Source organism: Marmota flaviventris, chromosome 2 (assembly GCF_047511675.1).
Source record: "Marmota flaviventris isolate mMarFla1 chromosome 2, mMarFla1.hap1, whole genome shotgun sequence".
Classification (NCBI taxonomy): domain Eukaryota; kingdom Metazoa; phylum Chordata; class Mammalia; order Rodentia; family Sciuridae; genus Marmota; species Marmota flaviventris.
Window position 1 is genome coordinate 12,201,418 of NC_092499.1, and position 24,788 is coordinate 12,226,205.

Genomic DNA, 24,788 nt, shown 5'->3' on the forward strand with positions numbered 1-24,788 from the left:
CACTAATGAGACATTTCCTGAACAAAGATTGAAAATGGAACTCAATTCTCAGATTGAAAGTGCTCTTCAAATTACAAGCAAAAATCAAGGAAAATTAATTCATGTCTAGAAATATTATAAAAACCTTAATAATAAATAAATAAATGTCTCCAAGAATCACGAAAAACATAGGAAGTCCTATGAAAGATAAAATTATACTTGTTTTTACAATTCTAAATGTGAGAAAACAATGAAGTAATATCTACATGTTTTCTATAGTAAGGCAGAATTTTCCTTCATGTGTGAATAGACATGTTTTAAATATGCCTCAGCTAAAGAGAAAAAACAAAAACCTATATGCCACAGTTGAGAATATTTTCTCTATTGTTTGCTTAATGAAAATTCAAAATTTAAATTTCCCTAAAGTTTTCTCTAGTTTTTATTATTTCTTATGATTGTTTTAGACTTAATTGCTCTTGTTTCATTAGAAAAAGGCAGAAGCTTATATTATTGATTTTAGACCTCCTTTCTAATCTGTCTTTAATACTATAAATTTTCTTCTAAGCACTGCTTTTACTATGTGTCATAAATCTTGAAGCTAGTGCTATAACACTAGGACTAAAGGAAAATCTGAAATACACCTGGCTTAACACATTAAAAAACTAAGCCTTGAAGAAGAAAGTGATGCACCAGTAACTTCACTCCCACAAATGCAAAATACAAAGTTCAATATTTTGGGGGGAAATAAAATAGTCCAGAGTCTCTACAACATATTCTTCCCGATGCCTATCATATAATAAAAAATTCACAAGACATGGGAAAGAGCTAGACAATGTGACCCATAATCAAGAACTAAAAAAAAAAAAAAAGACACATAGATAATTAGACTCACTCAGAATTAGGAATAAGGACTTAAAAATAAGTAATTTAAATATGAAAATATTACAGAAAAATAAATCACTAAGATGGGAATTCCAAGACTCAAAAAAGAAACTAAAAGAAAATTCTAGAATTAAAAAAACTAGAATACATAAAATAAATAATTCAGTGAATGGACTTTTTAAAATACATTGGACACAGAAGAAGAAAGGATCAGTGAACTTCAAGACAGGTTAAAATGAATCCAAACTAAAGAACAGATAAATAATTCTTTAAAGTATCTGAGACTTTAGGACAATATTAAATATTTTTTTAAGTCTTGGAATGATAGGAGAAAAAGAAAGGAGTAGAATAAATATCTAGATAGGATAATATCTAATTTTTTTCTAAAACTGAATGACATAAAACCACAGATTCAAGAAGTTCAACAAACCCCAAGCAGAATAAATATAAAGACTACAACACCTAAGTAGACCATAATGGAACTACTAGCTACAAAAAAAAAAAAAAACAGGAAGAAATCTTAAAAAGAGGCAGGGAGAAAATATATCACATTACATTCAGAGATCCAAAAATAAGAATAGCATATGGTTTTCTAATAGAATCGGTAATTAGGCCTGTGAGGTGGTGCATGCCTGTAATCCCAGCAGCTCAGCAGGCTGAAGCAGGAAGATTGTGAGTTCAAAGCCAGCCTTAGCTGCTTAGTGAGGCCCTAAGCAACTTAGTGAGACCTTGTCTCAAAAAATAAATAGGACTAGAGATGTGGCTCAGTGGTTAAGTGCCCCTGAGTTCAATCCCCAGTAACATCAACAACAACAAAAAAATTAACATCTTTATAATGTTAAATGAGAAAATCAATAGTCACCAATTACAGTGTGAAATCAAAACAAAAAGATAACTCACTGTACTCAAATATTTGGAAATTAAACAACACTCATCTAAATAACACTAGAAAAGGAAAATATAGCAATAAAAATGTTTAAACATTTTGAAAAGAATACTAGTAAGAATATATCATATTTTGTGGAATACAGCTAAGGTAGAAATTAAGGGAAACTGGTCATTTTTTTAATATTTTTTTTTAGTTTTCAGTGGACACAACATCTTTATTTTATTTTTTTATGTGGTGCTGAGGATCGAACCCAGGGCCCCTGCGCATGCCAGGGAGCGCATTACCTCTTGAGCCACATCCCCAGCCCGAAACTGGTCATTTTAAACAGGTGATTAGAACTTTTTAATGTTGTAAGTCAACATTATAAACACTCCAAGAAGTTAGGAAAAAAGAAGAAAAAAATTAAATTCAGGAAAGTAAAAGATAAAGGCAGAGAAATGAAATAAAGACATAATTTTCATCATTTTGGGCTTTTTATTTACTTTAAGCATTCAATAAAATGTAATACCTATTCAGGATAAAAACTCTAAGAAAACTGGAAATAAAATGAGGCTCTCTTAACTGACATAAAAGATAACTGCAAAACCCTACAGCTAACACCATACCTAATGGTGAAAAGTCTCTAAAGTTAAAAACAAAGAAATATTGTCCATTCTTTCCATTTCTATTCATCAGACCTTTTGTTCTGAAGGTCCTGGATATCTAAAAAGAAAACAATGATGACTGGTACAAAGTTTGGAAAAGTAGCAGCACAAATGACCTCATTGTCTATATAAAATATCCAACAACCCACAAGATCTAATCACTGAATTTAAAAAAAATGATGGGATAAAAGATTAATATATAAAAATAATTGGATTTCTTTAGGCTAGCAATAAACAATTGAAAATTAATTTTTGAATAATCCACTTACAATAGTATAAAAGAAATCAAACGAGGCAGAGCCCGCCTGCCTGCACTGCATCACCGTTGCCTGGAGTTCTGGAGGAAGAGCTTGCCTGTCTGCACTGCACCTGAGGCCCAGAGTTCTAGGACAGAGCCACCCCATGCCCATGCTGAGAGCCACCCCAAGCTGGGGTTCCTTATTCACCAAAGCATGACTCCACAGCCCAACATCAGGAAACAAACAGACTTGAGGTTGCCACTGCCACAAAAGTGGGATATTGCCGCTTCTATCAAGAGACAACAATAAGGACAGGCTGCACCAGAGGTTTCTCTACTAGGGGTACTAACAGTTATCCTGTTACTGAGGTAACAAGTAGTCTTTCATAGGATTGCCTATCTCTTGTTTCTCCTACTAACAACCAACTTCCTATTATTATCCTCTCACTAGTCATATAATCTAATACCTCCATATTCTCACAGCCTACCTCATAAACATCTCAGCCAACCTCCCAGTCCCCTCATCCACCATAAGAAATTGTAAACCATTATGCAAACCAATTGATTATATGGTTGAAGATAATTGAACTCATCATTTCTGTTTATAGTGACAAAACTGTAAATGTAAAAATGGAAGCTAACTGATATATGGCTACATGTTGGGTACATTGAGTGCTATAATATTGATCTCTCCCTTAAAAGTGAGGTATTGGTAACTATAGGCACACTAATATGACAGAAATCGTAATACCTCAGATCTACACTGCAAGAGAGGAAGGCACATAGACATCATGAAAAAACAAGGGATAAAAGTGCTCCAAACAAACCAAGACACCACAACAATAGAATCCATAGGTAGTGAGGTAGGTGAAATGTCAGAGAAGCAGTTCAGAATATACTAACTAAAATGATTTGGGAATTAAAGAACAACCTAAGTGAGCAGATATAGGCAAAAATAGATCACACCAACAAAGAGATAAAACAGGATGCAAGAGATTACTTCAAGAAAGACACAGAGATACTGAAAAAAAAAAAGAAACAGAAATCCTAGAAATGAAAGAAACAATAAGCCAATTTAAAAAAACTCAATAGATAACATCACCAACAGACTAGACCATTTGGAAGAAAGAATCTCAGACAATGAAGACAAAATATACAATCTTGAAAATGAAGTTGACCTCACAGTGAAGATGGTAAGAAATCATGAACACAACTTCCAAGAATTATGGGATACCATCAAAAGACCAAATTTAAGATTTATTGGGATAGAAGAGGGTTCAGAGATTCAAACCAAAGTAATGCACAATCTCTTCAATAAAATAATATCAGAAAATTTCCCAAGTATGAAGGATGAATTGGAAATTCAAATAAAAGAGGCCTAAATGACACCAAATATACAAAATTACGACATATCTACATCAAGACACATTATAGTGAAAATGCGTAGCATACAGAATAAGGATAGTATTTTAAAGGCCGCAAGAGAGAAAAATCAGATCACCTATAAGGGAAGACCAATTCTGATCTCAGCAGATTTTTCAACCCAGACTCTCAAAGCCTGACCATCCTGGAACAACATATACCAAGCTCTAAAAGATAATGGATGACAACCAAGAATCTTATATCCAGCAAAATTAAGCTTAAGATTTGATGACAAAATAAAAATCTTCCATGATAAACAAAAGCTAAAAGAATTTACAGCAAGAAAGTCTGCACTACAGAACATTCTTAGCAAAATATTCGAGGAGAAAATGAAAAACAACAATGAAACAGCAATGAAAATCTGCAAAGGGAAGAAATATAGTAAAAGAAAAGCCAACCAAAGGAGAAACCAAGTCAAGCTAAATAACAAAAATAAACAAAAATGACCGGTAATACAAATTATATCTCAATAATAACCCTAAATATTAATAGCTTAAACTTATCAATCAAAAGACATAGGCTGGTAGATTGGATTTTTAAAAAAGACTCAACAATATGCTACCTTCAAGAGACTTATAGGAAAAACAGACTGAAGGTGAAAGGCCATTCACATGGCCTACGTAAGCAAGCAGGAGTTTCCATTCTCATATCAAATAAAGTAGACTTCAAGCCAAAGTTAATCAAAAGGGATAAAGATGGACATTTCATACAGTTATAAATGTATATGCCCCAAACAATGGAGCATCTACATTCATCAATCAAACTCTTCTCAAGTTCAACAGTCAAATAGATCACAACACAATAATTCTGGGTGACTTTAACACACCTCTTTCACCAATAGATAGAACTACCAAACAAAAGCTAAACAAAGAAACTATAGAACTCAACACTACAATCAATAACTTAGACTTAACTGACATATATAGAATATATTATCCATCAATGAGCGAATGCACTTTCTTCTCAGCAGAACATGGATCCTTCTCTAAAATAGACCATATGTTATGCCACAAAGCAAATCTTAGAAAATACAGAAAAGTAGAGATACTACCCTGCATTCTATCAGACCACAATGGAATGAAATTAGAAATCAATGATAAAATAAAAAAATAAAAGCTATTCCAATACCTGGATATTAAATAATATGCTATTAAATTGAACAATGGGTTGCAAAAGATATCAAGGAGGAGATTAAAAACTTCTTAGAAGTAAGTGAGAACACCAATGCAACACATCAAAATCAATGGGACACTATGAAGGCAGTGCTAAGAGGAAAGTTCATTGCATGGAGTTCATTCCTTCAAAGAAGAAAGACTCAACAAATAAATGACCTAATATTACATCTCAAAGCTCTAGAAAGAGAAGAACAAATCAACCCCAAAAGCAGTAGGAGACAGGAAATAATTAAAATTAGAGCTGAAATCAATAAAATTAAAACAAAAGAAATAACTGAAAAAACTGACAAAACAAAATTTGTTTCTTTAAAAAAATAAATAAGATTGATAAACCATTAACTATGCTAATGAAGAGAAGGAGAGAGAAAACTCAAATTACTAACATCCATGATGAAAAAGGAAATATTATAACAGACATTACAGAAATGCAGAAGATAATTAGAAATAATTTTGAAAATTTGTACTCCAATAAAATAGAAAATATTAAAGACATCAACAAATTTCTAAAGGTATATGATATACCTAAACTAAATCAGCATGATATACACAATTTAAGACAAGGAAATAGAGGACACCATCAAAAGTCTACTAACCAAGAAAAGCCCAGAACCGATGGATACACAACTGACTTTTACAAGACCTTTAAAGAAGAATTAACACAAATATTTCTCAAACTATTTCATGAAATAGAAAAAGAAGGAACACTTCCAAACACATACTATGAGGCCAATAGCACCCTGATTGCAAAACCAGACAAAGACACATCAAAGAAAGAAAACTTCAGACCAATATCTCTAATGCATATAAATGCAAAAATTCCCAATAAAATTCTGGCAAATCGAATACAAAAACATATCAAAAAGATAGTGCATCACAATCAAGTAGGATTCATCTCAGGAATGCAAGGTTGGCTCAACATATGGAAATCAATAAATGTAATTCATCACATCAATAGACTCAAAGATAAAAATCACATGAACATCTCAATAGATGCTGAGAAAGCATTTGATAATTTACAGCATCCCTTTATGTTCAAAACATAATATACATGATATACACAATTTAAACAGATCAATTTAAAACAAGGAAATAGAGGACACCATCAAAAGTGTCCTCTAAAAACTAGGGATAACAGAAACATACTTCAACATTGTAAAAGCTATCTATGCTAAGCCCCAGGCCAACATTATTCTAAGTGGAGAAAAATTGAAAGCAATCCCTCTAAACTATGGCATATTCATGCAATGAAATACTTACTTAGCAATAAAAAGAATTAATATCCACAAGGAGATGGATTAACCTAAATAAAATTATAATGATTAAAGTCAGATTTGACAAAATACATACTATTTGATCTCCATTTATATGCATACCTGAATTAAATGAATACATGTATGACACAGAAACCAGATTAGTGTTAATCTAAGTGTAGAAGAGGAGCTGATGATTGGAAGAGGCATATCATTATTTTCTGGGGTGATGGCAACATTATATTATCCTTATCTGGATGATAATTACATGAGAATTATAGATTTTTCATAAATTATAAGCTGTACACTTAATATTTGTATATCTTACTATGTACAAAATATGCCTTAATTAAATACTGTTATCTCTAACGAAAGAGAGGTATAATGCCTGACAGTTTTCTAAAACTGACAAAAGGTCAAGTTCCACATAGGAAAGTAATACGAACTCCACAAAAAGACAAGAACAAATTATCAAAACTAGATGAGCCAAAAATCATAAATAAAGAAAAAAATTAAAAAATGAAGAAAGGCAATTTATCTTCAAAGGAGTGATAAATGACAACTGACTTCACAGTAGAAACAAGAAGCGAGAAAAATTATGAAATTCCTTCCAAGAATGCAAATAAAAGAACTGCCAATCTAAAATTGTACACATACAGAAAATCCTTAAGAAATAACAGCAAAACATTCATTTTCAGACTAGCACTAACTCAGAAAATTTGTCCCCAGTAGAATGGCACTAAAGGAAATACAAAAGGAAAACAAAAGTGAAATCCCAGATAGGAGCAAAGAGATGCCAAAAATGGGGGAGAGGAAGTATAGAGCAAGAGAAAAGAAAACATAATGAATAGCAACTAAATAGAACAATAATTATAGTCTGTAGGGGAAAAGTTATAAATATAACAATTATTTTTATATATAACAAAATTATAATAATTATATCATAGCATACATATCAGGAGGGAATAAAAGAAGTTAAAACCTATTGCCATTTTACAGAAAAAGGTAAAAGTACTATTTTATAAGCCACGAATGTATGGTACAATCTCTAGGGTAGTGATTAAAAGAATAGAAAAAGATTGAATAATGCACTAAGACAAAGACAAGGTGGTAAGATATTTAAATATACTTAATATACTCAAAAAGAGGCAAAAAGGAGAGGAAAAATGTGGATTTAAGAGCAAAGAGCCGGGTGCAATGGCCCATGCTTGTAATCCCAGAGGCTGAGGCAGGAGGATGGTGAGTTCAAAGTCAGCCTCAGCTAAAGTGAGGCACTAAGCAATTCAATGACACTCTGTCTCTAAATAAAATAGAAAATAGGGCTGGGGATGTGGCTCAGTGGTCAAGTACCCCTGAGTTCAATCTGTGGTACCTGCCGCGCCCCCCCCCCCAAAAGAGCAAAGAAACCATTATTATATATGGGCTAATCTTATTTGACCTAAATGCTCCAATTAAAACACAAAGTTCATAAAAATTGAGTTTAAAAAAGAACTGCATGCTACTTACAAGACACACATGAAATACAGACTATAAAATCTTAAAAGAATGGAAAAAGTTATAACAGACACTTGTAAAAGCTGGTGTTGCTGCATTAGTTTTATACAAAGCCTCGTGAGATATTAAAAACATGAATTTCAAAATGATACAAGTTTCAGTTCATGAGAAAAGTATTGCACTCTAAATTTGCACCTAATAATGAACATAGTCTCAAAATACACACATCAGATATTAACAGAATTACAAGGAGGAATAGACAAATTCACAATCAGAGTAAGATATTTTAACACTCTACTCTTGGTAACTGATAGAAAAAAAAATAAACACAAATGCAATAACAATAAGAAGATCTGAACTACACAATTTAAAATTGATTTAATTGACATATATAAAACACTATAAAAACAACTGCCAAATACAAATTTTCAAGTACATAGAAATGTTTACAAAAATAACTATATGCTTATCCCTAAAGAAAGTGTTAAAAATGTCAGTTATGTAAAATAAAGCAAAGTATGTTACCTGACCAAGAAGAACCAAACTTTAAATTACCCTTGTAAATTATCGATGGGACAAAGAAGAAATCATGAAGGAACTTGGACATGAGCACAGAACATAGGTTTTAGCAATAAGGCAAAAAGACATAAAAGATTTACAAATTGAAAAAGAAACATTATACTTTTATTGTCAATAACAATATAGTTGCATACATTAAAAGTTTTTTAAACAAAGCTATCACAATAAAATTTTAGAATTAAAAATGATTTAGCAATATTGCTGGATACAAAATCAATACACTAAAATTAATTACATGTCCACATATTAGAACAAAGGGTTAGAAAATGTAATTTTTAAAAGGTATATCATTGACAATAACATCAAAAATATACACAGAACACTAAAACAGCAATGGGGAAAAGTAAAGAAAGGAAAAACAATAGAGATATACCATGTTAATGGATTGGGAGACTCAATATTATAAAGATATCAATTCCCCAAATTGATCAAAATTATCCCAACATAATCTGAAGATAATCAAAATCCTAGCAGTTGGTTGTTGTACTTACATTTAACTTAACAAAATCTTCAACTTAACAAAGCTGGATATAGTCAAGTTATTCTCAAAAGAGGAAATAGAAAAGGATAAAGAACAGGAAGAGGTGAGAATGAAGAAGAGGAAAAGAACAACAATAAGATGGCAGGGTTCACACTCCTGGATATGACATTTTATTTTAAGCTATAGTAATTAAGACATTGTGGTATAGGCAAAGGGAAAAATATGCCAATTGAACTAAATAAAAAATCCAGAGACATCCTTAAATAGAACTAAATAAAGAATCCAGAGACAGATCATCCTTAAATAGAAAACTGATTTATGACAAAAATGATACTACAGAGCAGTAAAGAAAGAACAATATTTTCAATAAATGATGTTGAGTCAATTGACTATCCATAAGAGAAAAAAAGAACATTACCTCAACACCATACAGAAAAATTAATTCCAGATACATCTAAAAGGTTAAAAGCAAAGATTATAGAAGACAACAAAAACATTGTGTTAGTTTTAGGGTATGGAAATTTTTTCTTAGGTAAGATATAAAAAAGACTAAACATAAAGATTGCTAATCTTATAAAATTAAAAATAAGAACTACATTTAGAGAGTAAAAAATAAGAAAAGGTATTTATAATTGACATATATCACTGACAAAGATTATATACACAGGATATCCAAGTGGCCAATAACATGAAAAAGTGTTCAACTTCATTAGTAATAAGGCAAGGGCAAATTATAACCACAATAAGATATTTCAACACATCCTTGATAATGACTAAAATTTTTTAAGTTAACAAAACAAAGTATTCCCAAAATGTGGAATTATAAGATAAAAATAATACTCGTATGCTGATAATTGGAATAAAAATTAGTATAACTACTTTAGGAAGTTGTTTGCTATTTTCCATTAAAGTTAGACATGTGAGCACCCTCTGATCATGTGTAATTCCATTGTAGGCATACACCCAACAGAACTGCATGCGATTTTATACCAAAAACCATACAGAAGGATTTCATAGCAGTATTATTTGTAATGGGCGCAAATATCCATGAATAGAGGAAGAGATAGGTAAACATGGCAAATTCTATTGATAGACTATCTATAGCAATAAAAATTAATAAAGTACAATTATCCTCAGCACCAAGGGCCATATACACACATGCACACATACACACACACACAAATTAAATAAATAATGGATACTTCCATTTCTATAAAACTCAAAAACAGACAAATCTAATCTCTGGTGTTGGAAGAAGAAAGAGATAATCATTGAGAGGGGGCACATTGTGAGAGATATTCCACATACAAATAATTTCTGAGGGTTTTCTGCATGAGTCTAATGCACCAATAAAAAAGTTTAAAACATTTTAATTATATGGGGATAAAATCAAGATAATAAAAAGATAACTGTGTTGGGCTCAGTGGTACAGTAAGTTCAATCCTCAGCTCAGAAAAGATAACTCAGAACTCAATAATGAGGAGTAAAGGACTGATGGACCTTCTTCTGCTTGTACTCAGAATCCAACAGTACCAATGTGGAGTTAGATATGTGGTAGACAGGCCTAAGTTTAACCTTCTAGTTATTCCCTATTTTTAGCAAAAGTCTCTGTCTTAGAAATGTAACTCTGATGCCACATCTTTTGTCTCATAGTGCAAATCTAAACTAAACAACAACTGGTGGTATTCTTTGCTACAAAGGCTAAATTATTTATTAGTTGGGACACTATAACAAGAAAATTGCTAAGTAATTACTTTCTCCCTTACAGAAGCAGAGCTGCTTAGAACAATATAATGGCTATTTTCATTATCAAGAAACTTGTTATAATCTTTTGTATGTTTTTTAAACAGGAGAAAAATATTTTAATTATACATATATGCTTAGGAGTCCCATAAAATATATGAGACTCCAATTTTTTTTTATCTTTAACACTCATACTTAATCAAAATTGGTGTATATTGTTAATATATATCAATAAAACAAAAATAAGTAAACATTTTGGATCTCCAAATCCTCATTATTTTATCTTCTTCATATAAGTTGTAAATATTTTTGCTAACTATGTTTAAAAAAGCAATTCAGTTTAGCTGAGTGCGGTAGCACACTCCTGTAATCCCAGAAACTCAGGAGGCTGAGGCAGGAGGATGGAGAATTCAAAGACAGCCTCAGCAAGAACGAGGTGCTAAACAACTCAATGAGGACCCTGTCTCTGAATAAAATACAAAATAAGCCTGGGGATGTGGCTCAGAAGTTGAGTGCCTCTGAATTCAATCTCCAGTACCCCCCCAAAAAGCAATACAGTTTATATACATTACAGCAAATTAATAACAATTATTAAAGCTATATGTGTTCATAGTATTATTCCTTAAATGTCTCTGTATTTGAAATATACAATAAAAGTTGAGGGGAAACTTGTATCATTTTATACAATATGATCTTTAAAACATGTGTCAAAAAATTTGAGAGAAATATACCAAAATGTTAACAGTGGTCATTTCTAAGTGGCAATATATTTTTTTTTCCTTCTTACGTGTTGGTTTAATTTTTCTATAAGCAATTATTTCCTTTCATAAAAATTAAATTTACTTTTCATAAAAGAAATAAATCACTGGGAAAACATACAAAAATTGCTGGCCCCTAAGAAAGATTTCATCTTTGAGGTTTGAAGCCCATAAAATCCTATCTCTATATAAATTTTATTACTGAGAATATTTGGGATTGCAGTGCCATCTAACTATACATCCTTTGGTATGCTTTTCATTTCAGCAAGTATTGAAGAAAGATTCTAATGCTTTAGCTAAAATTTAATTAAGAACTGAATTCATAAAAGTGACATCACACTGTTAGAAGAGAAAATGTGAAGTTCAAATTCATGCTGTCCCTTCATTATCTGTGTGAAAGAAGGCATGTGACTTAAATTCTGTTTCCCATTCATCATCTGCAGAATTGAAATAAGAAAACCTACTGCTGAAAATTTTTGTGAAGCTGAATTGAGAAAGTGTAAAAGATCTACTGTGGGGCTTAGTCCATAAATTGTGTTCAATTAGAAGGCTGAAAAATTAGATAGCAAGCAGCTAGAACAATGTCTGAAAACAGCTTATGCTGGATACATAGTAATATAAAGACCAGAATGATTAATTTTCCATGATCTTTTGTTCCCTGCATGGAATGCCATGGTCTACCAGAGTGGGAATTGTAAGAGAGCTACCTCCCAGGGGCCTGAGATAAGGCCTGGCACATGGAAGGTGCCCCATAACACACTGCTGAATGAACAGAAAGAAGCATGGATGTACAATTTCAAGAAGGACCAGAGACAACCATGTCTTAGTCAGACAACTCAAGAGAGGATGGAAGAAATGCTCTGATCCTAGTAGGCATGACCTAAGCTATTTTGGGAAGACAGGTTTGTCTGACCTTTATAGAAAGTATGGCCACACGAGTAAGTGGGGGGGACTGTCAGTGCGCTGGAATTATGGGATACTCTGGGTAGGCAAATGTCTTCAAGTGGCTTCTCCATTTAAACCTGCACCTTGTTTCCCTTTGCTCATAGTGTAAAATCCAAACCCCATTCACAGGCTCTGTCAACCCTTCTGCCTACCTCTCAGTGCTCTCTTCTAGCTCTACTGTCTTGAGCTACAGTTCTACTGTCTTGAACTCCAGTTCCTGAGTACTACCCTGCTATTCTTGACCTCCACCTCTGAACCATGGATTTCCTTTTGCCTCACACTTACATTTAACCCACTCACACTTATTCCCTTCTGACATCTCGTGTGTACACACTGATACTTCAGGTTTTAGTTCAAATGTCCTTTACTTAGAACCTTCCTTAACAAATGCACCTCCCCAAACTAGCCCACCATCAGGGTAGGTTTAGAGACCCTTCTATGTGTTCCCACAGCTCTCTGTATTTGCTCCACCTTAGCACTTATAGTGTCCAGGTCCTTCCCCCACAACCTGATGTAAGCTCCAAGATATTAATGACTTTAGTCTGTTAAATTCACTGCTTTGCCATCAGTACCCAGAATAATGCCTGGCTAATAATAATGGGCACCCCAAAAACATGTGTTGAATAAAATGAATGATTCATATCCAGATTGCATTAAGCTCCATGAGGTCTGGTTTTGAGTTGGTTCCTATATCATCAACAAAAGGATAGTGTCTGGAACATAGTAGCTACTCATCAAATAAATAAACTTCATTTGATGTTGATTATCCATTCAAACATCACACATGTGCTTATTTCAGGGACCTAATAAGAAAGGGTTGGTGTCTAATACTTCAATAGTTTACATTTTATTCTATTAATGTGTTCAACATTTTTGCTAATTTTTACATTTATATTATCTAGTTAGCAACACTGAAACATTCTCTGTTGATGATATAAAATACCAATGATGCCAATTTCCAACTTCAAAAAATTTACTTATTATTTATCTTAATTGTTTTGTTATTCTTGTACCCACCTATTAGTCTGGGTAAAATAAGCCCAAATAATAGGTGTTAGTAACACTTGGCTTTAAATCTTTCATCAAGAATATAAATCAGACACCTAAAATAAGTTAAATCCTCTTAGAACCAACTCAAATCACCTTTGTAAAGATGCAATGCCAACAAATTAGTAAAGTCTCAGAACCTTAGTACACACTCACAATGATCTGAACAAAGGCTGCCCTTGCAAAAACACCCACCCCTCCCATTCTCAGAAAAACATGTGTTCAATTAAGCTGGGTAGGGGAGTTGGGGGGGTAGGATTGTTCTTTGAAACTCAATTTGCATAAGGAATTTTCGCCCTTTCGTTTTTATAACACATAAACATAAATAACAATGTAGGACCTCGAATTTGTTTGTTTTGCAAGGTTTTTTGGTAGATATGTCATTACATTTAAAATTAATGTTTACGTCACATGGTTAATTACCAAGACTCATCAATTATTGACTCTTCCTGACCAATGGTGCTATCAGGATCACTTAATTTTTATTTAGTGCATAAAATGGAAACACCACTGAAAGTGCTGCCAAGAATCTCAGAGCAGAATTAGCCAGCTGGAGTTTCTGCTAAATGATGAGCAAATGCGTAGTACTACTCTTACCATTCAGGCTTATGAAGTGATTAATTTTATCAATAGCTACAACTGTAGGCCAGCTGAATATAGCAAATGGGATTGGAACTTTGGCAGTTTGCTATGATGTCATAAATACTTTGAAATTGGTTTTAGTTATTGTATTTTTTTAAGAGATGGGAATCTTGCTGTGTTTCCTACGCTGGCCCCCAGTTCCTGGGCTCAAGGGATCCTCTTGTCTCAGCCTCCCAAGTAGCTAGGATTACCACAACTGGCCAGTTAATTTATTTTTAAACCACCTAGTTTCAGAAAGGATTTATGACAGTGTTTAAAGGCACAGTAAATATAATCCCACAAGACCTTTTTTAAAATCCATGAGCCACATGTGGCATAGGAGAAATAAAGACGGGGCATCACAGGCCTCTTCTCTTCTTACCTGTGTACTGCAACCCCCTGTACTCGCTTATTGCCCCAGGAGGTTTTAAATTGGGCCAATAGTGGAAAAGCATTTGCACAGCTGGAGGTTTCACTTGTGAAGGCCCATAGGCAATAACATACAAAAGGTCCTACAGGAAACAGGAAGCATATTTTGACTTAGCACCATCAAATAAAAATAAATATTCATTCACTATTACTAGAGCAGTGGGAATTCCAGTGGAGAGGGTGAGGTGGGTCACTTTCCTGGAATCCATCATCCAGGTGTGCTTCACAGTTTAGACCACATTATAGCATTATAATTATTCATTATTTGCTCATTTATTTGTTCTTCTATAAATGATCCCTCCGGGCAGAATTCAAAAGTACACTATCTTATAAAAATTTTTCCCAAATTAGATTCATCTTAAAGAAAGATTTTAGGGATTTTGTTTTGTTTGCAGTGCTGGAGATGGAACTCAGGGCCTTGCACATGCTAGGCAAGCACTCTACCACTGAGCGACACCCCAACTCAAAGAAAGTGTTTAGAATAACATACATCAGTTTAAAAAAATATTTTCCTAATCACATTTCTTAACAATTCACATCTCCTATTTGAAAGAAAGCAGATTCTCAACTTTTCAAATTAAAAAAAAAAATACATGTCATACAGCATAATATTTGCCTAATTTCAAGAATAAGATGTATTTAATTATTTTATCTGTCAAGACACTGCTCTAAATGATAGTTTAGTAAAGAAAAAAGAATATCCACTGCCACATAAGAAAACTAAGACAACAATAACTTTGACCTAAGCAACAGACACAATATGCAAATAATTTTTACCATTTTAGATAAATTAATGTAGTGACTATGGGTTAAATTTGACCCCAAACTTACTTTCCAGACTTCTTGTTTATATTTCATGAGGCATTCCAGTAATTGACAATGATACACTGTAAGAAGAAAATGTAATGTGCACATGAAATGTAAATACCAAACATCCTTTGAGATACATAAACTACTTTAATATGATTTCCAATTCCAATCATTAAATTGTTAATTACTTATCGCCACACATTCATATTTTCAAAAATACCATAATCTCTTGACGTATCAAGCTTTACTCAAGGTCTTTGAGAAGTATGACACATATCATATTACTAGACATGTTAATAAAAGTCTTTAGTGATCATATTTCTGCAACATAAACTTGTATCAATGCAATAAAGAACTACAGAGAAGGGAAAACAGGATCGTAATGAAAACTCATTTATTGAGAATTCATTATGTACCAAGTTTCAGGCTAAAAGCTTTATGGCATATTATCTCACACCCACTGTGTTTCAATTCAGAAAATAACTTCCTATCTTGCCCAAAGATGGACAGATAGCAACTGACAGACTGATGGGATTAGAATGAGAGTTTTATCACCTGAGCAGTGTTATGGTTTGGATGTGAGGTGTCCCCCAAAAGCTCATGTGTGAGACAATGTAAGAAAATTCATAGGAGAAATGATTGGGTTATAAGAGTCTTAACCCAATCAGTGAATTAATCCCAATAGGGATTAACTGAGGGGTAATTGAAGGAGGTGGGAATTGGGGCTTTGGGTGTATATTTTGCATCTGGAGTGTGGAGACCTCTCTCTGCTTTCTATTCACCATGTAAGCTGCTTCCCTCCCTCACAGTCTTGCACTATGATGTCCTGCCTCACCTAGAGCCCCAAGGAATGAGCCAGCCTTTTACGGACTGAGACTCTGAAACTGTGAGCCCCCAAATAAATGTTTCCTCCTTTAAAATTGTTCTAGTCAGGACTGGGGTTGTGTCTCAGCGGTAGAGCGCTCACCTATCTTGTGTGAGGCACTGGGTTTGATCTTCAGCAACACATAAATAAATAAATAAATAAATATATTGTGTCCACCTATAACTAAAAAATAAACATTTTTTAAACAATTGTTCTAGTCAGATCTTTTAGTCACAGCAGCAAAACAGCTGACTAAAGCAAGCAGTAATTCCATCTTGGGAAAGAATTTTTTCAGAGCTACACAGCAACAAGCTCCCTTGATTTCCCATGTTCACTTGAGGAGTAAAGACACTGTCATCCTAGTTAGATACCTTTTTGCTCTACCTTCCAGCTCCATCATGACCCTGACATTGTTCTCACTTCAGCCACCAATGACCCTATGGCACTCAGTTCAGTGGATGGTTTTCAGTCTGCATCTCACTGATGTCTCAGCAGCATTCAATGCTGCTGACCACTGTCAGTTTTTTAAATCACTCTCTTCCCATGGCTTCCTGATGTGACATGACCCTCTCCTATCACCTGTGTTGGACACTGCTATCAACAACCCCTTTTCCCTGTCATCTGCCAATGCACAGACTTTTCCAAATCCCCTTGCAACCACAGGACTCCATCCTTGCCAGTAGGACCTAAGAGAGAAAACTTCTAGGGAACTTCTCATATTGTTTTCCTCTTTGATTAAAAGAAAAGGGCCTACCAAGAGACCTTTCTCTAACGACTCTACCTCATCTTGTTTTTGAATGTGGTTGTCTGAGGAAATAATGACCTCCACTGTGGCAGTCATTGCACAAACATGAGGGAAAGACTAAGGAAACACGAAGATGCTATCTCAGCCCTTGATACTGTAGAGCTAACTTTAAGACTTCCTACTGAGCAAACCACAAAGGTGTTTTGTAGCTTTTATTTCAGTTTTCATTTTTTAATTGATTTGTTATAATTATGTATAATTATATATGAATATTATAATAGTGGGATTTGTTACACATTTGTACATGTAGTTTAAAGTATCTGTTAGCTAAGCAGGTAACTCTCAATCTCCTTGGCAACTTCACCCTCTTCCACAGGTCCACTTCTTTTTGGAGTTCCTAGAGGCCTGGTCCAAGAAACACTCTACTTTTCATTCTGTACTCTCCCCCAAGCAATCACACACTCATATTAACTACAGAAGCCATCTATGTGAAATTGGATGAAGGTCATTTGACACTCAGGTGTAGGCTCAGAATTCATTATCTCTAGTCTAGAATTCTGTTCTGAGGTCCAAAACTATAACACAACTACCTAATTACCATCTCCTCTGAGATGTCTCAAAGGCTTCTTGAACACAGCATGTCCAAAACAGATCTCATGCTCTTCCCTCAGAAGCCTCATCTTCTGGTGCCTCATTTATCAATGAATATAACCTCCATGTCTAGTTAGAGCAAGTCAGAAGAAACCCACTAGATCCAATGTGTCTCCAAGTCCTATCAATTTGACTTCATAAATAGCTCTCAGTAGATCCATTTTTTTTCTATTTCAATTGTCCTTGCCTTTGACATGCATGCCTGAACAAATGCAATGAGTTCCTTATCAGTCCATCTATACCCAATCTGGCCCTTTCTCATTCCATTCTCCATTGCATCTACTTAAAACCCCTCAGTGGCTTCCCATTAGATATGATATAAACAGAGGACTTCTTGCCTAACACAGCCTACAACATCCTGGATGTTCTCTAACTCTCAGCTCATACTAGCTAGCCCTCCCCTAGAGTTCCATCTACACTGATCTTTCAGTCTCACTGGCTTGCCAGGCTCCTTCTTGACACAAGATTCTGCCATCTGTCTCACTTCTGTCTCACTCCCATCCTGTAGATCTTCTTAATACAACTCACTCATCATTCAATTCTTGTACCAAAACTTGCTTCCTCTGAGAAGCCCCCACCAAACTCCTCAACAAAAGCAAAATTTCCTTTCATAGAGTTTTATAATACAAGGTACTTCAAGCATTTGTCACAACTGAAACTTTATCCTTGGTTTTATAATTATTTGATTAATATATTTCCCCTCCTCCAAAATGTGATATGCTTCACAAGATGAAGGTGGGATCTGCTCTGTTTATTAACCATAGGGTCCCATACTCAGTGACAATGTATTGAATAGTTACTCTAGAAATGGAATGTTGTCTTTAAGCCACCACTGTTTAAGTACACATGTTCCAAGACACTTTCTCTTATACAGTGTCTGTCTGCATGTTCTGCTACATGAACCTCTGTAGTATTCCACCTACTGCCCCCTGAACAGACCTGGAAAGTTCCTCTGTTTAAACTATTTCCCTCCCAGAATGTCTTACTTATCCTATCAATCAAAACTCTATCCATATTTTCTTTGCTCAAGGAACATAAAGCCTTTCCTGATCATTTCAATTCATAGAGTTCTCCCCCCTGATTAATTAACACCATCTATAGCATTTATTTGGCACTTTTCACATAACCTGTACATGGTTAATTAATGACTTAAATAAATATGCCTAACTGACCCAATTAAATAAGTTCCACAAGAAGAGTCATATTTTGTATTTCTGTGTGGTTATCACTGTTTCTAACAGAAAATCCTGTACATGGAGGTGATTCAATCAATGCCTCTTACTTGAGGAAGTACTCTTCTCTGTCCTTGACACATAATCAGCTAAAAGAAACAAGCTGCCACTTGTTGCTTCTCCCAATAAATATTTAAACAATAGATAGCATTAGAGCAGATTATGCTAAGTGAAGTTAGCCAAACCCCCCCCCCAAAAAAAAAAAACAAATGTCGAATGTCTTCTCTGATATAAGGGGTGGGGGAGCATGGGAAGAAGATTACCTCTAGATAGGGAAGAGAAGTGGGAGGGAAAGGAAGGGAGAAGGGGAATCTCACGGAAGATGGAAGGAGACCTTCATCATTATACAAAATACATGTATGAAGATGTGAGGGAAAAAAAAAGAGAATAGCATCACCTTGGATAGAAAGAAGTGATGGGAGGGGAATGGAGGGGATGGGGATAAAGGAAGGATAGTAGAATGAAATAGACATTATTATTGCTGTGTGTATATACCAATGTGATTCTGCAACCTGTACACTCAGAAAAATGAGAAATTATACCCCACCTGATTCAAATGTATGATATGTCAAGGTCATTGTACTGTCATGTGTAACTAATTAAAACAAATTAAAAAATTTTTTTAAAAAGACAAGCCATAAGATTAAGAAAAAAAAATTTAAACAATAGAATGATGTCTGTGTACTCGGCCCCAGTGGATTTTGCTTTACTTTTTAACTGTTTCCCGTATCACAAGACTATTTGGGGCCAGAACTGTAATTCCTAGTATAAAATAGCTGGTTATAAGCATTTCCCATGAACATATGAAAATACATTGGAAATAATCTGATAAATAATTCTACCTGATCACAGTAGAGATAAAAATATTCAGATAAAAATATTCAATTCTATGAAGAAAATGCGAAACCATAGAATTTGCATTTCTTTTATTTGGTACAATGTGCTAGTCACTGTCAAGCACTTTACCTATACTTAACTCACTACAAATTCAAAACAACATTTTAAAGTACTGTAAGAAGAATTATTCCCATTTCATAGATGAGGACACATGATCTTGGGAAAGTTAAAAAACTTGCTCCGCACTGCACTGTCATTTGTAGGTAAACTCAGATACAAATCCACATACAAAGTACCTCAAAGTACTTCAAAGTACAGGATTTTACCATTCAATGTTAGAATCTAGGCTTCATGATAAGACTTTATTTTTAAATTAAATACATAAATGAGTAACAATCTTTTATTACATGGTAAGACTTTAATTAACTAGATCCAAATTAAGGGTTTTTTTTTTCAGAACATAACAGATCTTAAATGTAAATGATATTTTGATGGTCCTTGAAGCTAAACAGTGAAATGTGAGATATAACATTCCCCCAAACATACATTTTAATTAAATCCATATGATAATCATAAATCATTTTATACTTAAAAAATGCTATGGACTAAATATGCTCCCTCAAAATTCATGTTAAACTTAGTAGTAGTATTAGAAGGTGGGAGTCTTTGGGAGATGATTAGCTCATGAGGGCAGAACACTCATGAATGCCCTTATAAAAGAGGCTTCAGCATTCCCTTGCTCTTTCTGCCATGTGAGGGCATAGACAAAGATGGTTGTCTATGAACCACATAGTGGGTCCTCACCAGACCACTGAATCTGCCAGCACCTTGATCTTGGACTTCCCAGCCTCCAGAACTATAAGTATTTATTGCACACAGGCCACCCAGCTTAAGGTATTTTTGTTATAGTATCTGAAACACAGGAAGACAGAAAAATGGCACTGAAAAGTAGGGTGTTGCCATAACAGCACCGAAAAATGCAGAAGTAGCTTTGGAACTAAGTAATATGTAGGAGCTACAAGAGTTTTGAGGTACATTCTAGAAAAGCCTACATTGCTATGAATGGACCTTTTTAACTGTTTCAGATAAAAAAGAACAGAGCCATTGAGAAAGCCTCCATCTTCTTAAAGAATCCTAAGTGATCCTGAACGAATGTTGGTAGAAATATGGACAGTAAAGGCGATACTGATAAGGTGTCAGACAGAAATAAGGAACGCAATATTGGAAGCTGGAGGAGAGGCCATCCTGTTACACAGTGGCAAAGAACCTGGCTGAGTTATGCTGATGTCCTAGTGTTTGGTGGAAGGTAGAATTTTTGAGTGATGAAACTGGCTATCTGGCTGAGCACAGTTCTTAGAGAAATGCTGAAAGAGCAGCCTGGCATCTCTGACTGCTTACAGTAAAATTCCTGAAGTGAGAAATGATTTAAAGACAGAAATGGTAATCAAAAAAGCAGCAAAAGTTAAAGATTTGGGAAATTCTCTGCTTATCTGTATTAAAAGAATGAGAAAAACTTGTTAGGAAGAGAACACTAAGGGCACAACTAAGCAACTAATAAACAGTCTACTGAACAGAAACTAACGACAGCCAGCCTTCCCAGGAGAAGGCAGGAGCTGCTGCCCCAGATGAGGGAGGATGACACTTTAGGAATCCTCAGAGCTGCCTGGCACAGTGGTGCACTCATAGTCCCAGCAACTCAGGGGGCTGAAGCAGAAGGATCATGAGTTCGAGGCCTGCCTCAGCAATTTAGCAAGACCCTGCCTCAAAATTAAAAATAAAAGGGTCAGGGTATGTGACTCAGTGGATAAGTGTGCCTGGGTTCAATCCCAGATACCGGGGGCGGGGGGGGAGGGGGGGGAGAAGAAGAAAAGAAGAAGCCACCCACACTTGGGGAACTTCACACCTGCTACCTGGCCCACCTCACTGCTGGCTGCTTCCAGTTCCTACACTCTGGTGCCTTGTGCTTCAGCTGCTCCTCAGTGAAGTGCCTTTGTCCCCAACATAGCATGTGCTGCACCGACAAAGCTGTGAGGGCTTCCACCTTGATTTCAGTGGAGCCCAAGAGAGTCATGATCACAGGACCCAGCCTGTCAGAGCAGGCCGAGGCAGAAAACTGACATGGCAGCAGGATTATCATAGAAATCCCTTCTCGGGCAATGTCAGGAGAGCCATGCTGGCCAGGCTCCCTAAATCCATGAGGCAGGACCACCTGGAGCCTTGGAGCCCAACCCTTACCAAGCAAAGCTGCTGGGAAGGAAGAACATCAAGTCAAAGATTTTTCTCAAGCCTAAAGTTTAATGTTTTGGGGTGTTGGACCTACATAGAACCTGTCACTCCTTTCTTTTTTTACATTTCTCTCTTTTGGATGGGAATGTCCATCCTATGCCTGTCTCACTGTTGTGTTTGTTTTGATGGTGCTAGGAAGAAAACCCAGTACTCCTCATATGCTAGGTAAATGCTCCACACTGGGTGTCTGCAACCCAAGTCCCCATCATTTTATTTTGTTTTAGAAGCATATAATTTATTTGATTTCACAGGTTCACAGCTGGAAAGAAAATTATCTCAGGATAAATCATAATTCAAGTCTCACCTACATCTGACTTAGATGATATTTATATGAGATGTTGGACTTTGGACATTTGACGTGATATTGGAATGAATTGACACTTCTGAGGTTGTCAGAATGGAATGAATGTATTTTGCATGTCAGAAAGACATGAAGTTGGGGTTGGGGACAGTGATAGAATGCCAAAGATTGAATATGTGTATCCCCCCAAAACTCGTATGTTAAATCCTAACACCCAATGTCATGGTATTAGGAAGTGAAGTGAGGCCCTTATGAGTGGGATTAATGGAATTAGAACTCCCTTGCTCCTTCCGTATGAGAGAATACAGAACAAGCATGACCATCTGTGAATCTGGAAGCACCAGACCACTAAATCCACCAGTACCTTGATCTTGGACTTCCCAGCCTCCAGAACTATAAAAAGTAAATGTTATGTGTAAGCTGCCCAGTTTATGGTATTTTTGTTATGGCAGCCCAAACAAACTAAGGCAAAGGATGAGAGCTGGGTGAGTTAGTGTACTTCCTAATCCCAGCTATCTGGAAGATGAGGTGGAAGGATCATTTCTGCTCAAGAATTAGAGGCCAGCCTAGGGAAAATAGCAAGACATCATCTCAATTAAAAAAAAAAAAAAAAAAAGTTCAAGGCCAACACTCTAGATTAAGAAGCATTAAGATTTTGAAATGGAAAAAAAAAATTTTTCCTCATTCTTCAGTCAAAAACTCCAAAATCTCAATTATTACTCTACTTAATTAAACAGAAGGTTTAAAACAGTGCTATAATATTTATTCCTTTCCAAATAAACAATAACTGAAAAAAAACTGAGTTCATATCTCAGCATATGACTCCTATAGTCAGCTCCTTTTTAGATCAGCTCCCCAAAGTTCATCTGAAATTATACTGACAAATGGAAATCAAATAGAGCAAGTTATATAAAACCTGTCCAACAACACTAGTAATCCAAGACATAAAAATCAAAATGAGATTTTTTAATCTATTCAACTCTACAAATTTTATGATGATACTCAGTGACCAGTCATAATGAGACAAGTACTTTCAAATACAACTATTGAGAATATTGAAATTTTTTCAAGCCCTTTAACCCATGGATCCCTCTTTTATTAATTTATTCTAAAGGAAAAAATCAGAAATGTAGTAAAAGGTTTGTGTTCAAGGACATTGGTATGACATTAGAGGACCAAACTTGTCAAATTATTAACCAAAGTTATTTTTAGTTGTTAGAATTAGATATTTTTATATTTCCAATTGAACTTTTCTATATATTTATATTCAATCAAATTCCTCAATGTTCTAAAATTTTGTCCTCAAACATTCTAAAAAAAACACCACTAGTTGCAAGAGCACTAATTACTTTTAACAATAGGCAATGAAAATTTATTTTAATTCAAAAATCTGTTTTCTAACACACCTCCAATTGCCAATTCCACCAAGAAAAGTTCTCACATGAAAACTTCTAGCTTGATTATTTAACGTCTTACTTAATGATTGGTTTTGGAATTAGTCAAGACAGATTTCCACTTACCTGGATTAGATGTGTACTGCATTGCAATCATTAGCATGGAGGATGCAGACAGATTAACATGGGCAGGAACACCTTCTCTCCTGGAGGAACCCACTGAAACCAAAATTTCTTTGATTAGACACAATTTAGTCTATAGATAGAGAGATAGATACACATATATATGCATATATACTTGCTGCTTCACATAGAGCATGGGAACTAAGAAAAGAAAGTCCCAGTCAGCCAATGAAACTTTACACAAATAACACTCATAAAATTTTCCTTGTATACAAATGCAACAGTTGTCAACATCATAGCAAACACGTACAGAGTATCACCAAGAAGGAACAATGCCAGAATGTGACATAATGGCTTTAACAGAGCCATGCTCAGATATGATCACTACTTCCAACATGTTTATGTCTAGATGGAAAAGAAAGGGAAAAAAATCTTCTATGTGCTCAGATATAAAGAAGGAATACTGAAGGTTGTCCCAATAAGGAATAAAAAAAGTAAAATGTTTTTAAACCCAACTTGAATTTCTAAATTATCTAGAGATGCAGATGAAATAAGGTTAGTATAACATGCAACTTCTTAGTTACATATAGAAATTTTAAATCATATGTTATAAAAATACAATATTAATTTTAAAATTATTTTCAATGCTCATAAATCATCAGTTTTATTCAAACCTTCATATGTAACTTTATCATTATTGTCTTCTTTATCATGAGAATCACTACTTTGTTAAGTTTTACAAAACTTACCATCTTCAAATCCATCTGAGTTTGAAATAAAGCACCTTTTGAATCTGTGAATAATGCCATTGCTGGACATTTTATCCCACATCAACAAGGATCAATCACAGAGCAAAAGTTGTTTTATTGAAAACCTGTCTTACATATGTAAAACCATGATCTCCATTTACATACTGCTTTTAAAACATCTTTAAGTGGTTTTTTCATGGCAATATTGAACACTATATT

At 34.6% G+C, this 24,788-nt stretch overlaps 1 protein-coding gene across 3 annotated transcripts in view; it reads right to left on the minus strand.

Annotated features, from left to right (window-relative positions):
• Positions 1 to 24,788, minus strand: part of Unc79 (unc-79 homolog, NALCN channel complex subunit) — a 216,084-nt gene that overhangs the window by 183,575 nt on the left and 7,721 nt on the right. For all 3 annotated transcript variants that reach the window (XM_071606555.1, XM_027931618.3, XM_071606553.1), the window contains exons 2-4: positions 23,824 to 23,916; positions 15,408 to 15,463; positions 14,530 to 14,659 (exon numbers count right to left, since the gene is read on the minus strand). In XM_071606555.1, coding sequence (XP_071462656.1) covers positions 14,530 to 14,659; positions 15,408 to 15,463; positions 23,824 to 23,916 — 279 coding nt within the window. The remainder of the gene's footprint in view (positions 1 to 14,529; positions 14,660 to 15,407; positions 15,464 to 23,823; positions 23,917 to 24,788) is intronic.